Source organism: Hippopotamus amphibius, chromosome 8 (genome assembly GCF_030028045.1).
Source record: "Hippopotamus amphibius kiboko isolate mHipAmp2 chromosome 8, mHipAmp2.hap2, whole genome shotgun sequence".
Lineage (NCBI taxonomy): Eukaryota > Metazoa > Chordata > Mammalia > Artiodactyla > Hippopotamidae > Hippopotamus > Hippopotamus amphibius.
This window is the reverse complement of record NC_080193.1, coordinates 111888481-111906287: the sequence shown is the minus strand read 5'-3', so window position 1 is coordinate 111906287 and position 17807 is coordinate 111888481. Positions and strand designations below refer to the sequence as shown.

Below are 17807 nucleotides of genomic sequence, written 5' to 3'. Positions count from 1 at the left end.
GATTTCTACCAGCAACATCACGTTTATCTTCAGTTTTCTGGATTTAACTAACTGCATATGATTTTTTTTAAGTGTTTAACGTGCTTTCATATTAGAGTGTGTGCTAGCATCCTATAAATCAAATTCAGTTTGTAGGTGAATGCTATTTTAGTTAGTTACCTGGGCTTACTCTAGACATACGCCTTTTTTTTTTTTCCAGTTTCCACAAAACAGGAGTATTTTAATGTTACCATTATTATTGTTATGAGATAAAATTAAACTTCTTTGAAGTCCAAGAATGTAATAGTTTTGTGTTTTTTTTTAAAAAGAATTATGTTGATAAGAACAGTAATTCTGCCCTTTTAAATGATTTGACTCTTGTGGAATTGATTACAAAGTTCAGTGGACCCTTTTTAAGATCCCGGGGGCCCATGAAGGGAACCCATTATCTGTGCCAGCTTGATGTCACTAGGGCTTTTCTGTATGTAGCTGTATTTCAGGAGAAAGGGCCTGTCCTGTGAGTATCAGAAAGCATGTTGCATTGAGTGCTGAGTGCAGTTACAATGACATTCAAGTGAATATAGGACTTCTAGTATATTTCTAAGGATATGTTTTCATGAAACTCACTTTAATGGCTCTGCTTTTGTACACGCTTACAATTTCAAAAGCAATTAGTATGTATCGTTTTTCTTCATTTTCTTTCTAACCTTGTAAGTTTGAGATTTGAAATAGTTATGAGCAACTCCATGGCTAAAAGAGAAATGATAATCAGTAGTGGAAGATGAATTAAAGGAAGAACTGCCTGTGTGGTATATGGAAGGCTTTTTAAAGCTTAATAATCCACAGGTGTAGAGAATAGGTTTAGTGCTCAGATGCCTGGAGGGACCAGGTAGGTCACTTGGATAAAGGAAGTAGCAGATGGAAGGTGGGTTAGGAACGGTAGGCCTCCTGTCTTTGGGAGGGTGCACCTTTCTTCCAAAGGCAGTGATGGCTGCTCTGGTCCACTCAGTCCTTGCCATGTGGGAATGGGGCTCACTGTTGCTAGATCTTAGAAAATTGTAAGAGAAACCTGCAGTGTGAATTCCTATGTGAAGTTCTTAATTTAAACATGTGCATATAAAATATTTTTCAACAAACTAAATTTGGTCACTAGGTTGCTAGTTTACAGCCCTTAGTGTAGAAATAATTTGAACATGTGCATTTAAACCCAGAAAGCTAAAGATATAAGAAAAACATACATAATGTCTGAATTATTCAAATAGGCTAATATTTTGCTAAATTCTAACTCTCCCATTTATAACTGGATGACAATAAACATTTTAAATATTTCCCCCTCAGTTTCCAAATTAAACTATCATTCATTCATTTAGCAAACACTTCAGTTATTTTATTTGTTAGAGACTGGTATACAAAGTAAATACAACAGTATAGCAAGGAAGAAATGATAAACTGAAACTATAATATGATATCTTAAGTGCTATGATAGTAGAAAAGTTTGGTGGGAGTAGGGGTGAGAGAAAAATTAATGCAGTTAAATGGGAGATAATGATCGTATTCAAAAGCTTCCTTTTAAATTCTTATTTTTAGTTGTATTCACTTCTGATATGCAGTACTAAAGTCCTATCTTCATATGCAAGGCTTTTGGAAACTGCCATATATTTCTTCAGGCTTTTTTTTTTTTTTTTTTTTTTTTCCTTTTAGGAACAATTTGAAGTGAAAATTACTGTCATTTTTTCTGGAATGTATTTTGATTTGTGATGGGTTTGCAGCTATGCCTGTAAAGTGTTTCTCATCAGATCATCAGGCTCTTTAAAAACTAAGAGGATTTAAAACATCAAAACATTCTGATATTATCTTGCATCTCTTAATTTCTTTTTTTTCCAATTTAAAACCCACTGCCTCAGTATGCTTCAATTATTTTACTGTATCCAGAAAGACACATAAATTTACTAGTTCCGTCTATTTTTGGTTTTAATAGAGGTGTATCATCTTTATGGGCGTCTGCTGGCCGCACATTAACCTCTGTATTCTGCTGCTGCTTCTTAAAGGTACGCAGGGAGTACAGAAAATTCTTCAGAGCCAATGCTGGAAAGAAAATTTATGAATTTACACTTCAGAGAATTGTAAGTTTACACTTTACATATGGCTAATTAGCATTATTGGATTAACTGGTGAAAAGCACCAACTCAGTAATACGTGACTTATTTGGTAACAATTAAATCATAACTGTGCCACTGAGAATTGTGACCTTTTTTTATTATCGCTTCTAAAATTCAAGTAGTGTGTCAGAAGGAGGCCCGTATGTAATTAATGAAATATTTTTCTTTGACAGAGAAAGCATACTTTGGGGAAGGTGAACCCAAGAAAGCCAGGTGTCTTAGTTCAGGCTGCTATAACAAGTGCCATAGACTGTGTGGCTTAAACAATAACCTTTTATTTCTCACGGTACTGGAGGCTGGGCAGCCTGGATTGGGATGCCAGCACAGTCTGGTTCTGGTGAGGGCCTCTTCCTGGTCTCCTCACATGACAAAGAGAAAGAGAAGCAAACGCTTCCCTGTCTCTTCTTATAAGGGCACTAATCCCATCTTGGAAGCTCTGCCCTCATGACCTCATCTCAACCTAATTACCTCCCCAAGGCCCCGTCTCCTTATACTATCCCTTTGGGAGTTAGGGTTTCGGCATAGGAATTTGAGGGGAATGCCAAGATCTTGCCCTGCTAAATTTCCACGAGCCACTGCAAAGCAAGGTTGGCAAATAAGCTAGGGGGTGGCGGGGTGAGGGAGAGCCAGGCTGTGCCCCTCTCCCGGGATGGCTTCTAAAGTTTCCCTTCGTCTTTCCGAGAGGTAGATGTGGTGGTGAAGCGTGCAAACTCTGGAGCCAGCTTGCTTCACCACTCACAGACTTGTGAGCCTCATCTTGTCATCTGTAAAATGGGGATAATAGTGGCACAGCACTTGTAGAGGTATGGTAAGAATTAAGAGGAAGTAACACTATCAAGCTCCCACAGAGCCTGGCCCATGTTAAGTGCTCTAGAGCAGTGCTGTTCGGTAGAACTTTCTGCAGTGACAGAAGTGTTCTGTGTCTTTGCTGTTTACTAGCCATGTGTGGCTGTTGAGCACTTGAAGTGTAACTACTGTGACTGATGAAGTGGATTTTTAATTTTTTAAATACTTAAAATTTAAATATAAATAGCCTGTGGCTAGTGGCTACCTGTTAAACATCGCAGCTCTCTCCTGTTGACTGGTATTAGGATTAATGTTAATATTAAAATTAGTATTCGCCTTAGTATGCTTCTTTTCTCTTAACCATTTGGTGGAGCTCAGATTTCTCTAACCAATGGAAAGAGTGAAATAGAGACTTTCCAGACGAGTTACAAAGTTTTATGGACTAAAACTCGCTTAATTCCACTAAAGACTGGTTTCTTTGAGTCTGATTCATGTCACACAGTGTTTGTTTCTGGTGTATCTTACTCATCTGGAATTTTCTGTCATACAGGTGCAAAAATACTTCTTGGAAATGAAAAATAAGGTGCCTTCCTTATCTCCGATAGATAAGAATTGGCCTTCGAGACCTTACCTATTCTTGGATTCTACTCACAAGGAGCTAAAAAGGATTTTCCACTTGTGGAGGGTAAAAAATGTCTTGTTATGTTTTTTCAGAGACTTTTTACCATATATGTTGAATGTTTGAGAAGTGTTACATACAAGCAGGATTTTCCTCCAGCCTGAAGGAGAATTAGTTGAGAACGTTGGTGTTGGTGAAGCGGGCACTGTGCTTGGCTTTCTGTGAGAATTCCTGGAGCCCCAGGTGCTCACGTGGCACCTCTTCTCATCCGCGGTTGGAAAGGAAAGAGCAGGACTGCGTTGTCTCTCCCGTCCAGATTCCAGTTGCTTTCACGTAGTTGAATTTTTTGTTTTCATTTTTATTTTCATCTTTATTTGAAGAAATACTTCTGGAGGTAGAAATAGTAAAATCTGGACATCTTCATGTGAGTCGTAAAGTCTCAAAAATTTTAAGAGTTTGCTTTCTACGCAGACATACGTAGACATGTGAGAACACACACATTTTAATGGACTTGCGAAAAACTCTAAAGTCACTCAAAAGACATTAAGGACACTGAAATTTCCCTCCACCTGAATGAAAGGGAAACTGAAAATCTACTTGATTTGGCCTTATATTTTGGCTCACTTAATTTTATATGAGAGCATAACATGTAATTTAGGTGGAGCTCAGTGTGGGATACATGGGGTACTTGTGTAGAGGTCAACTTTATTTCAATAATTTAGTTGATATATGCAGTGCTAAATATATGTCATTCAGATAGGATGAAATCATTAGGTTGAAGGGCTTGTATTTAGTAAGCGAATGATTGATGGATACATCTTCTGGGAAACTCTTTCCTGCCCAGTACTGTGGGCTTGTTCTTAGCTGAATCATGTATATAGAGAGAGACGTTATCACCGATCAGTGTAATGATTGGTACCAGCACATACGGACCTGGACTCTGAGTTCTGTTCCCTAACTTAGTGAGTCAGTTCATCAAGATCTGCCGAGGTGTCTCAGTGTTCATCCCCCCACTTTGAGTCTGATATAGAAACTATTTTCAGAAGTGATGGCGGGGAGCTGCTCATGCTGGAATTGGCTCTGCCTGTCCTTCCCCTGGCTCCTGAGTCTCTCCCTTACCTCCCTTGGATTGAGGGTGGAGGACGAGCTTATTCCAAAGGCGGGCAGCAATGCTGACATTCCTTTATACGATTATGTGGGTGGTTCTCAGCCACCCCTGAGCTGAATTTCTTAGGGAGTTCATCTAAAGAACCTGGTCCTGCCCCTCCCGCCGCCCCCTGTCTCCTTTCAGTGCAATCTCAGAACTGGGGAGAAGGGGAGATTTCTCAGGTCCCTTGTCCATGTTATACAATGGTAATGGGGGATTTGGAAGAGCCCTTTTCAAACTGTAAGTCATAGCATATTTGTGGGTCATGAAAGCAATGTAGTCGATTACTACCAGCATTTTAAAATGAAATACAGTAGAAAAGAAAATAATGGAGTACATGACATGTAGAAAGGATAAGTATTGTTTTGTGAAGCTTTTGCGTCAGTTGTCTACATGTGTGTGTATGAATGTGCCCACTGGGCTGTGATGTACCATGTTTTCTTACTATGAGTCTCTGAAGGAATGTGGATAGCTCAGGACTAAGGAAGTCTAGGGGCTGACCTTGTAGTGGGAGGAAATGGTACTCCCAGGATGGCCCAGGCCAGTGAGGCCCTTGTATGTTTTGAAGAAGCATCACAAATTCTGCCATACAGTTTTTACGACATTTTCCAGGACCAACCTTTTAAAACTCAGGAAGGAAAAATGCTCTTGGCCTTTTAAATGAATATTTTATACACATTTATGATTATTACTGCTTTTAAATTGGCTTAGCATATTTAAGGATGAGTAATGATTTATTTATGTAAGTGATGTCTTTTTTTTTTTTTTCTTCTTCTTCTTCTTTTCATCTCACAGTGTAAAAAATACAGGGACCAATTCACAGACCAACAGAAACTTATTTATGAAGAAAAACTAGAAGCCAGTGAACTCTTCAAAGACAAGAAGGCTTTATACCCATCTAGGTATTATGGCTTTGCTTTACCCATAAAAGTCAATATTTTAAAAGTTTCCCAAACATATTTGTAGGCATTTTCTAGTGGGGTTTGGTTTTAGTAATGCACAGATTTTTAAATTTCATGAATTATTTTATGATCAGCTGGATTTGAACGTAACACATTTGAGCAAGGGCTTCCATAGCATATTTAGAGAAATGAGATCACATTTGTTGGTTTTGCTCTTGGCATTAGCCTGCATAATTCCTAAATAATTAGAAGTTGTCATTTAAAGTAAAAATTGTCTAGGCAATTAAGATCAGTTTACATTGTAAATTCCCATTAGTTTTCCATAGTTTTCGGAGACTAGCTGGTTTCTGCTGGCAATCTACTGTAATCACTATTGCAGTCTTCCTACTTTAACAAGCTGGGTCAGAATCTCATTTGTAAGATAAATGAAGAATGAACTAGTCTATCACTTTCTGAGCATTGCCTAAGCACTGCCCTATGGTGGCCTTCGGTCAGCTAACTCATTGGGCGTGACTTCACTGGCCTCTGCAGCAAGTTCAGTTCCTTTATCATAGACACCAAGTACTCAGTAGAAGAAGGAACACCAATTGCAAGTTTGCCAAGTGAAGTTCTTGGTAAAAACTGCTTATCAGGAAAAAAAACCCCAAACTGCTCATCAGAATATTCTTACATCTCCCAGGTTCATCATTTTCCCCCTAGAATTCCTATCCTCTTTCCATCTGGTGTTTTTAAAAAAGTTGATTTTACAATTTCAAGCCAAATCTATAACAACTTTTAGCTTTTCCCAAAGAATGTCCTAGAAATAAAAATGCATTATATGCTAAGAATATATTCACATGTACCGTGTGTGGTATGTGTATATTCTCTATGTCTACACATACTTGAAAGCTCTTCTGCTTAAAGGGCTAAGTGCACATAAGTTACCAAACTCCTTTGCTTTAGATATTTTAATGGCACAGCTTCCTTGGTCAGCTGATTGGGCTGCTTGAGGGGGTATACACCCCCCTCAATCAAACACAGCGTCTAAATCCAACCTTGTTCAAAGTGCCTGCTATATAAAGCATATTCAAACAAGTAAATTGTCTGTATGCTTCCTCCACCAACTTAATTCATTCAACTTTTTCTTTTGATGTCTTTAAATTATAGAGTGACCTTCTTAATTAACATTCCCTATGGATGACTCTTTAGAAACTGGAGAGAGAAAAAATGCATTTTTGAAGAAACAGATTCAAAGACTGTTAGCACATTGTATTATTAAAAACATGTTGGAATATGAACAGCAACCAAAAAATGTCCATATCAAGCCAAGTCCTTTGGGCTTGTGCTTGTCCGTGCTCACCCTCCAGCACTGAGAGAGGTGGAATCGTTTCCCCGCCCACCACTGTGTGAAGCGGCAGCCCTTAGGGGTGCCGGACTTTTCTGTCCTGGGAGCTGTGAAACACTGACCACCTACGTGGATTTTCTTCCCTGATCCTCCACCCACAACACAAGCATTTAAAGTTGTATTTGCAAATTGTCAGGACTTTATAGCTCAAAAGGAAGCCGTGGTTTTTTCTTGGTGTCTTTGAGGAAGCCGCCCTGTCACCCAACAAGTCTTTAGGGAAAGATATCTTGGAGTTGTGTGCACAGTTGTGCCTCTCGCAAGAAGTAGTTTGTTTGGAAGAAAACGGCTCTGATTCTGAATGTTTACCTTAGCTGCTTCTGTCCATTTAGGGGCATATCCTAAGAGGAAAGGCCTGATTTTTCTTTCATATGTGGCCTACTTAGAGCCAGAGTTACATGGTAATATTAAGTGCTCTGTAGTTTTCTTCTAAAGTGGTTGCTCTGGATCTGTTCTTCCCCAGAAGGCCTATTGATTTTCTTACTCTCTGTGAGAAAATGAAAATTTTCTTTGGAGCAGGTGATGGTAATGATTTGTGCTCTTTTTACCATTGCTACATACTGTTTAAAGCATTCATGGATCCTGTGTAGGCAGTTGTTAACTTTATATTAACAGGTTAGAAGGAATTGCCTGTTCCTTCCCGTGAGACCATGCACATGGGTCTTGGCTGTCCTTCTTGTGACTGATTTCTCTCTTGGTTTTTCCATGTCATAAGAGTTTTTATCAAAGTCTTACCAGCCAAATGCCATGATGACATCAAAAATATATTTGAAATTTGAATTTCAGAATCGACTGACCTGTTGCCTTTTTCTAGTAGTATTTCCGTTTGAAATCATTTCTAATGTGAGGAACTTTTTTCCTTTAGTGTTGGGCAGCCATTCCAAGGGCCTTACCTGGAAATCAACAAGAATCCCAAGTACAAGAAACTCAAAGATGCCATCGAAGAAAAGATTATCATTGCTGAAGTGGTGAACAAAATTAACCGTGCTAATGGGAAGGTAAGAACGCTAACCCTGGAGACCTGTAAGAAGTGTTTATCAGTTGGGATAGTTGTTAAAATTGGCATTTCAGAAATAGACTCACAGATGAAAACAATTTTATGGTTACCAAAGGGGAAAGGAGCAGGGAGGGATAAACTAGGAATTTGGGGTTAATGGGTACACACTACTATATATAAAATAAACAACAAGGTCCTACTGTATAGCACAGGAAACTGTATTCAATATCTTGTAATAGTATATAGTAATAGTCTATAATGGAAAAGATTCTGAAAAAGAACATATATATCTGTGTATGTATAACTGAATCATTTTGCTGTACACTTGAAACTAACACAACATTGTAAATCAACTATACTTCAAAAAGTTTGTGTTTCATATTCTCTGCAGTTACTGTGAATGGAGCTATTTTCTCTTACCTTTAAGCTTAGGTGGAATTGTGCTTGTTCTCTAAAATTCTTGTGAATTAAAATAGATTATCTGTTGTTTAATGTGTTCTCAGTTTACATAGGTGTGCATGCTGAAAAATGTTAGAATAATATTTTCTACATTTCTACAAATAATTAATGCTTTAAACTCATGGACCATTTTAGGGGGATTTCATTGGTTTTACATCCTTTTTTGTTTTGTTTTCTTGTAGAGTACATCACGGATTTTCCTCTTAACAAACAATAATCTCCTTCTTGCTGATCAGAAGTCTGGACAGATCAAGTCAGAGGTTCCTCTGGTGGATGTAACCAAAGTATCGATGAGTTCACAAAATGATGGCTTCTTTGCTGTCCACCTCAAAGAGGTAAAGCCTCAGCTGTTGATTTGACGGAAAGATTTCTGCATTGGTCCAATCTCTCAGCCATTGATGTAAGATTTTCCACCTGTGAAAAATCCTATTAATTGAAGTTTATATATCCTTCTTACCGACCTGCAAATTTGGGCTATATTCACTCTTATGTAAAATCTCAAGCTTGGTTTTTCAATAACTGAACAAGATTAATGACTTTTTTTGACTTGTTCACTTGAATTCTAATTTTACTGAGTAACTTTTTGTTTACACTCACTATGATGTGCATTATTTTGAGAGTAATGCCTAGAAATAACAAGACATTTAAAATTATGCTTCCCTCTGCTGTTTCTTCTATCTGCTAAATTAGTAAATGTCTTCTTATTCATCATTAATGTGGGGTTTTTTAATTAAAGGATGCAACTGTAATAAAATAACTGCCTGATAATATTGACTTTTTTTAAATTAATGTCAGCTTAACCATGACCTCCTGGCTTGAATTGAGTGGTTAAGAGTATAGGCTCTGGCATTGGTGTCACTAACTTTACACTGACCTTGGCCAAGTCATTTAACTTTAATATGGCTACCTAATTTTTCTTCTCTTAAAATGGGGAATATATTAGTACCTACTTCATAGTGTTGTTATAAGGCTTGAATGAAACTCTGTGTAATGTACTCAGCATAGTGCCTGTCACATAACAAATAGTCACAGGAGAAACAGATGTCAGCAAATATTAATCATATATAGGGACATATACCTAGCTAATAGATAGTAACCCATCTAGCTGATTCTAAGCATAAGCTTAATTCAGCCTGTTTTCCCCACTCTGGATTTTAACCTAAGGGAGCATGTTAAATCAGTGATTCTGAGCCTCAATTATATATTAAAATATGCTGGTCTCCAGGCCATTCCCCCAGTCCAACCAAATCAGACTTTCTTGGAATGGGTCACAAGCATTCTATATTTTGAAAGCTCCCCAGGTGAGTCCCTTGTGCAGCTAAGGTTGAAAGCCACTGCCCTAGGATATTTTTTGGAAGTCTTGTTGTTGTTGTTCTTATTTTTTTTACCAAATCATGGAGGAGCTTTTAGAACAGCCTTTTCAGAAAGAGTTACAGGTTAGGTCAGTGCTTCTCGAACCTGAGTGAGCAAACACATCAGCCGGGAGTCTTATGGAATCATCTGCAGTCAGACTGCGGTCAGGCCTGTGCGTCTGCTTTTCTAACAAGCTCCCAGGTGATGCTGGTGGTGCTTCTGGTCCATCGACCAGCTTGGGGTGGCACGGGGTTAGGTAACCTTACTAAGGTGTTCTGAGCAAGTTGGAAGAACTACTGCTTTTGTCATTATTGTTTATTCTGGAGGATGGACTCTAGGAGCTGATATTTTAGAGAGACTATAAATGTGTTTTCAGCCAGACCTGTAAACATGTACCTCCCAAGCTGTCTTTAATTATGATAGCCTGACTCTTGGTTTGTTCTTTCAGGGCTCCGAAGCAGCTAGTAAAGGAGACTTTCTCTTCAGCAGTGATCACCTGATTGAAATGGCCACCAAGCTCTATCGGACAACTCTCAGCCAAACCAAACAGAAGCTCAATATTGAAATTTCTGATGAGTATGTTCATGAATTGTTTGAATATGCCTTTTAATTTTCAGCGTTATTGTTTTAGTTGAGCAATCTGGTCTCATTCACTTTTACAGCTACTGCTTATTAAGTACCGCGTATGTCTGGCATGTGTTCTAAATGATGGATGGGCAGTGAGTGACACTGACCGAGTCCCCACCTTCACGTGCCTAACATCCTAGTGGAGGAGACAAATATGCATGAATGAAATAATAAATAGGTGGTGTGACTTTGGTTAGTGACAAATGCTTGCAGAGAAAAAAAAGGCAGGTTAAAGGTCAGATGGTATTATTTTTGATACAGTGGTCAGGGAGGCCATTTTGATGCAACAACACTTCAGTTGAAACTGGAATCCAGGGAGATGCAGCAGGTGCAAAGGCCCTGGAGCAGGAGTGGGTGTTGTGGTAGAGTGAAATGGAGGGGAAAGACCCCAGAGCGAGAGGCAGAGGACCCGGCTGTGTAGAGCCTGGTAGCTGAGGTATAAGGAGTTGAGATTTTGCTGATGATGGAAAGCCACTATGGGTTATGAGGAAGAATGTGGCATGATCTGATTTATATTTTTTGAAGAGCTCTCTGGCTGCAGCGTGGAGAATAACTGTTAGGGAGGCAAGAGTGAAAGCAGAGAAAATAGGAGCTTCTCTGAGCTGTCGATGATGAGGCTTAGGCTGGGGTGTGAGTGGGAGCTACTGAGAAGTAGTCAGGTTCTGAATGTAATTTGAAGGAGAACAAGAGAAATTATTAACAGATTGGATGCTAGGTTTTGGGTCTGAGCCCAAGTGGTACCATTTACTGCAGTAATTGACACTGAAGAAAGGGGTTTGGGGGTGGCTGGGGTGAGAGGGAAGTCAAGAGTGCTGTTTGGGAATGTGCTAGGTATTTGAAATACCTTTTCTCACGTGTGAACTAGTTATAGAATAATTGTTCCGTGTTGACAAGAGTTCAGTAGTGTCAAGACTGCTATGAACTTGAAATCTGCTTTTTTTGCTTCACATTAGGGCTCTAATTATAGAGACAGATTATTTGCATGCAAGTTGGAGCATCCCTCCATGTATTAAATCTGTCAATATGAGATCATTGGAATGACTTTTAATTACTATGTGGATTGATACTTAATTGATTACTTTTCAATAGCTTGTTTACTAGCTGCGGATATACTTCCTTACATAGAGAGTAAAAATTTGCATCACCCTATTGCTCAGGAAATGATTTTATTTACTAACAAAGATTTGGCAGCCTATTCTGTTTCAACTCTTTCTAAAAGTCTCTCTAAAGAAATTCATACCCATTCCTGTCACCTCGTCAGCCAGCCAGCTCTCCTTGTTGTGGTAAGATTGACAGAACCTTAGGTTCATTGTCTGTCTTGTAACTGAGTGGTGTTCAGATTGGGGTGGCGGGGAGCGGGGATGTTGGCCTTTGCGTATGCTCTATGTTGGAAATTGCAGTTTACACAAAATAACTTTCCTTATTATTGAGTCCTTTCTCATAAAACCAAGAACAATAGGAAAAAAGATAAGGGCTTTTGGGTTCCAGTCAATTAAGATTTTAACCTGTTGGGGCTGTTAGATCTTTAAATTCTCTTTAGTTGAAATTTTTCATAACTCGGGAAGCTGCGCTTCTGTTTTGGTGGGACTGGTCATTCCCACTCATTGTGGAAAGATTCTGTGTGTTCAGAGGCAGAAGCTCCTTGAAATACGAATGAAGCAGGCTTGCATTTGGTCCGCTACATTAATAAGGCCATCTTTACAGAGAAAATCACACCAGCATCTAGGCCACAAAGGGTTGCTGCTTTTAAGCACTTCCCAAACTGGCATTCTGAGAACAGTGCCGTTGCAGGTTGTTAGTAGTGACATGCTGTGAAGAAACGTACGGTCCTTCTTCACTGCAGCACTTCCCGGAGCCTCTGCAGTCTGGTTGCACATTATGACATCCTGGGGGATGCTGTGTGCTGTGTATCAACCACAGAACCCTGCCAGTGGCTCTCACAATTTTTGCTTGAGGCATATGTTCTCAGAACACTGATGGGGATAGTTTGCTTCTGGATGGCAGGGACCCTACTTGTCACAGAAAAGGGATGTGGTGTTCTAGCTCTGTAGGCTTTCAATAAACATGCTTGTTTGTGCTAAGATTCATTGTGGCCACGTGAAGAAAACAAAAGTTTAGTAGCATTATAAACCAGTCCAGAACACCTTTCCTTCTCTTATTCCTAGTTATTGGTTGGTCTCATAAAAGTAAAATAGTAGCTGATGGAAACTTGCATAGCACGCTGGTTCCTTCCTGGGCAGCACAGGAAACCATGCAGCAGAGCAAGACTCCCATGTAGCCTCTGTTTATAACCTCTGGGAGCTCTTAAGCAGGGATTATACTCCGCTTTGGAGAGCATTTTAAACTTAAACAAAATTTTACAGAGTCATGGGCAGGAGTGCCCATGATGTATTTTTGCAGACTGTACAGACTAGGGTTGTAAACAGCATGCAGTTCTGGTCACCAGGACCTTCCTCAGTAGATCCTTTTCAGAAGTAGATGTAATTATTCTAACAAACCCAATCTCTATAATCACTATATGTCAGTTTACAGGAGGAAAGTCAAAGGCCAGTTTCCTTCTTAGAGCAGTTTTAACCTGCACACGTAAAAATGAGAATTGAATTCGTTGAGAGACTCAGCTGCCTTGCAATCACCAGTCCTTAAACTCCCAAACTATTTGAGCTGTGAATAGATTGCATTCTAAGGATGATCTTAAATAATTCTATAGTATTTCTAAAAATGAATCTATAGCATTGAAGACTAAAGTGAATTTTTCTATTAAATATTTTAAATATATGTGTATATGCATACATGTATACACACATGTAATACACACATACATATATATTATTTAAGTTATACAGTTGTTTTTCTGAATATTTTAAATCCAAACAACTAGTCTCTGTTCCTTTTGCTGTGCAGTTCTGACTGGTATTGGTGCTGTGAAATCGTACGTCTGACATGATTGTTTGCTGGCGGTTGATTCTCTGAGATAACCTGTGTCCTTACTGTGGGCCAGGCTTCAGTTTCCCTTCTATGAAATAGAGATAAATAACAGTACTTACCTCATAGGATTGTTTTAAAGTTGAGTTACTATGTGTAACTTACTAAGAACAGTGTGGTGTATAGTAAATACTCAGTAAAGTTTAGTTACTGTTAATCTAGAGTGAATCACGGTCATGAATTGTGAACACAGAGACAGCCAGTGTATACTGAAGTTATTGGGAAAAGAATTCCCTGTACATTTATTACACTACAAGTGGTCTTTAAAAATTAAAATGTGAAAATATTTCATTATTTATGTTAAACTTGAAAGATTTTGTTTTTCCTTTGCGGCACATAGTTATAAGAATACATGCCGGAGAGAGATCTCAGGCGAATTTGGAACTAGAGCCCTTTTTCAGTGCTTTCAAGTTGAAAAGAAACGGCCCATTTGAAAGCTCAGAAGTATCACCGATGACGACAAGCTTATGTGTCACGTTTCACTCCAGTAGTTAATGTTTGCAAAACGTGGGCTCTTCAGACCTTGGAACGGGGACTAATGTGTACAGAGCAGAGCTGTTGTCGTGGGTGCCAGGGAACATGGTTTTTAGAGTGACTCAGTCATATGCCAGTAACTCAGAAAACAGTTCCCTGAGAAACATAACTGAAAACATGGTCACGTTATACTGATTCTGACAGTGGAGAGAAAGGAGCACTGGCCTGGAGCTGGGAAAGCCTGGATGCTGGTCCAGCCATGTTGCCCTCAGGCCTCTCTGGTGATGCCGTCCTGGAGGGCGGAGACCTCCGTGTATACATCTGGATGTCTGTCCCTCACAGCACCCAGCCCGGGGGGAGCCAGTCATATGTCTGTGGTAGGAAAGCCTGACACAGGATCTTGTCGGCAAGCACTTGACTGCTGATGATCCATGAAAGGAAAGATTTGAACTGGAATATGGTTTCCCACAGGGTACCACACAGACCACTGGTCGGCCAAGAGGTGGCTTTAGGTGTACACCGATAGATTTGTACATTTTTATAGTTCTGTGTGTGTATTTAAATGGATATTAAAAATATAACTGGCAGGTTGGACTCATGATTTCATTGTTTTTATTCCATAGGTCACAGCTATTTTGAAACATTTATTTAGTGTGTAGATATGAAAAAAGATGTGTAGGAAGTATGTAAATATCCAACATTTGGAGACAATAGTCTGGAGTGTCTGTAGACCCCTTTCTTGAAATTCTGTATTTTCTTTTCTCAATTTGTTGATAATTTAATGTTGTTGCTATGCAGAAATGGAGAAAAATGGGAAGATAGCATGTTCATCTTTCCATTTGAAATGTGGAAATAAGTATTCACAGCCCTTTTTACCATGTAGGAACATGATGAGCTAGTGAACTTGAGCTTACTTAGGGCGAAATGATGGCCGCTGGAAGCAAAATGCAGTGTAATACCTAATGGTATAATCCTGTGTCTAGAAGGGCTGATGGAAAGGGGAATACTTGTCAAGGTAAATATCCATTAAACATGAAAGCTGGTGTTCGTCTAATCATCGGCTGATTTGTGTGTACTTTTCTTCAGTTTGTCTTATTCTTTCCTCCTAGGTTCCTGGTGCAGTTCAGACAAGACAAAGTATGCGTGAAGTTTATTCAGGGCAACCAGAAAAATGGGAGTGTCCCAACGTGCAAGCGAAAAAACAACCGTCTCCTTGAAGTCGCTGTCCCTTAACAGGCACCTACTCTCTGCTCCCGTGGACTCGTTTCTTTGTAATAGTGCAATTTGGTTTTGTTTTGTTTGGGGTTCATTGTATGTTTGGGAATTGCCAAAGGTTAATACTGTTAGAGTTCCTTGGCAAAATAAAAATATTTGACTAATCAATTTTTACTATTGAAATAGTTTTAACCCTTAAAGTACACATTCTGTCCTGGGACAGGATTGTAGAAACTAACAGTATCTATGCCATGTCGTGTGTGTTCTTTGTTTAGTCATCATGTTAGATCTGTGTGCCCTAAAGCAACATATTACTCATAAATCATTAATACATCTAGGTGTAGGAAATGGTCTTCAAAGCTAGTGCCTCCATTCATCAACTATTTATTGAATGCCTGCTCTGTGCTAGGCACTGTACTAGGTGATATGAAAACTTATTAGGAACCTTTTTTGTTTGTTTTAAGGCCATTGCGTTCTGAATGGTTTGTGCTGGCTTTACCAGGGCTGAGAGAGTTTGAAAATGTTGAGACCAAAACAGTAACTGTTGATGATGGACAGCATTTGTTAGGAACCCTGTAGTATGAGCTTTAACAATATGTACTTCAAGAAGGGCTGGTCCTAGGAAGTAGATATATATGATTGGTAAAAATGCCTCTACATGTGGTTTCTATTTGAAAAGAAAACTGACATTTGAACAGGACTTTTAATTTGTTCACGTCTCTTGTAATTGCTTTTAACAGTAGAGTCATTCTTATTTTAGAAAAAGTGACAGAAGCAGTCCAGTAAGGTTATATTGTCCTGTTTCTGGTAAACATCATATAGGATCCTCGATATGGTAATATCTGCAGAGTGTTGTTTTCACCCAAATTTGAGTAAATATTTTAAACAGCTAATAAAGTGAAGAGCTGAAAGCCTTTCAGATGGTGGCACACATTCTGTACGATGTGCAGTAAACATCCAAGATCTTTTTTGAAAGCTTTATTTATAATATACATTTTATATGAGAGAGGTGATTAGTACAGGTTGCATATTTCAGTCAAGGATCAAAATGGTGTGTGTTAATTTGCAGGACTTTTTTCCCCCCAAAATTTACAATAGGGATTCATTTTGGAAACTACATTTTAAACTTTGGAATCAAGTTGTTTCTTATTTGGGAGGATAATGTATATACATTGGTATGTTAAATAATAAAACTGTTCTAATTTGGTGCCATTTCCTGGATCACAACTGTATTTTTGTATTTCAGGCTATTTTCTTATGTTTTGTGTCAACCTGTTGTCGCACAGAAAGGCTTTACAATCCAAACATTATGTGTTCTCTGTATAATTGAATTTCACTTACCTTTTATAAACCAGAAGCATTCATTGAAAGTATTTTCTGGGGATTTTCTTTTAATTTTGTCCTTTAAAAAGTTGCTCCCATAAAGAAATTCTCAGAAGCCTTTGTGTTTATTGGCTCAGGTGGAGGATGTAATTACTTTCTTTCAGTCTTTTCCAACATGTATCTAAAGTGGTAGATTGATGATTCCTGAAATAGATGAGTCGAAATTTGGAACTGAGAGGTGTTTTTTTTAAATGTTTTAAAAAAATATGTAATGCATTCACATTGATCAATATACAAATAAGTGTAAGAAAATACATAATACAAATTCTCCATCCTATCAGTCACCCATCTGCTCAGTTCCTGTGCCTCCCCGCAAAGTTAACCATTGTTTTTAGTTGGTTTTACTTTATGCATGTGCTTACAAGAGGAAATAAAAATAGAGATTCTTATCTTCCTCCTGCTTTAATAGACAAAAGCTAATATAAATATTGTTCTTTACTTTGCCTTTTTCACTTTGCATTCTTTGTACCATGTAGTCTTTCATTGTGTGGATGTACTGTGATGTGTTTATCCAGTCCCCTACTGATCGTCATTGGGTTGTTTCCTGAATAGAAGCTCACGGGGCACAGCATTGTTGGCCAGACGTGCCTGTGCTGCCCACCCACCCCCATGCCTGACTAGAGGTTGCTGATGTGCTATACTGTGGCCTACTACAGCAGGGAGCATCCAATGCTTCTGTGTCTTTGAATTTCTGCCACTTTCCTGCAGTGGAGAATTCAAGTATTGGTGGCACTCTAGCTTTCCTGTGTACCCTAGTGACAGCCCTAACTTGTTGCCAACCACCACTTCGTTGTCCAGCCCCTGGAGTGACTTCTAGTTGTGCTTGAAAAAAGTAACCAGGTAGTGAGGATCCAACATCAGACCATGGTAGTTGCCAAGTTTGCAGTGTTGTTGACACAGTTACCCTTGACTTTGACATCCATCTACCACAAGACAAGAAAGGAACATGGCAAAGTTACTGTCCTAAAGACTGGTGACAGTTTTGTATTTCACACTCTTGGAATAATAACTTGGACTCAGTGCGCAGATATAAGACCATCAGCTGTAGTTTGAATACCTTTGCTCATACCCCAGGCGTTATGAGGTGTGTCTGTAATGGCAAAGCACCAGGGCCAAGGCTTCTGAGAATCAGGCTCATCCTTAGTATTGAAGATTTGGCTAAAATCTAAGAGCATAAGCAGTTTTATTATGCCATTTCAATTGATATGCTGAGTGAGAACTCTCAAGTTCATGTAATTGAGTGTAATTATGATAATTACAGCATGGTTTAAAATTCTTTGAGGCTAAATATAATAGACAACAGTGATGTTTTGTTTTTCTTATATGCTGTTTTTCATGTACTAG

The 17807-nt window shown here is 38.8% G+C and overlaps 1 protein-coding gene across 8 annotated transcripts in view; it reads left to right on the top strand.

Annotated features, from left to right (window-relative positions):
* MYO1B (myosin IB) overlaps positions 1 to 16292 on the top strand; it is a 182898-nt gene extending 166606 nt beyond the window's left edge. For all 8 annotated transcript variants that reach the window (XM_057744587.1, XM_057744589.1, XM_057744586.1 and 5 more), the window contains 7 exons: positions 2028 to 2102; positions 3475 to 3609; positions 5486 to 5592; positions 7839 to 7971; positions 8612 to 8764; positions 10231 to 10358; positions 14975 to 16292. In XM_057744587.1, coding sequence (XP_057600570.1) covers positions 2028 to 2102; positions 3475 to 3609; positions 5486 to 5592; positions 7839 to 7971; positions 8612 to 8764; positions 10231 to 10358; positions 14975 to 15098 — 855 coding nt within the window. In that variant the 3' untranslated portion in view covers positions 15099 to 16292. The remainder of the gene's footprint in view (positions 1 to 2027; positions 2103 to 3474; positions 3610 to 5485; positions 5593 to 7838; positions 7972 to 8611; positions 8765 to 10230; positions 10359 to 14974) is intronic.
* Positions 16293 to 17807: the final 1515 nt, after the last annotated feature.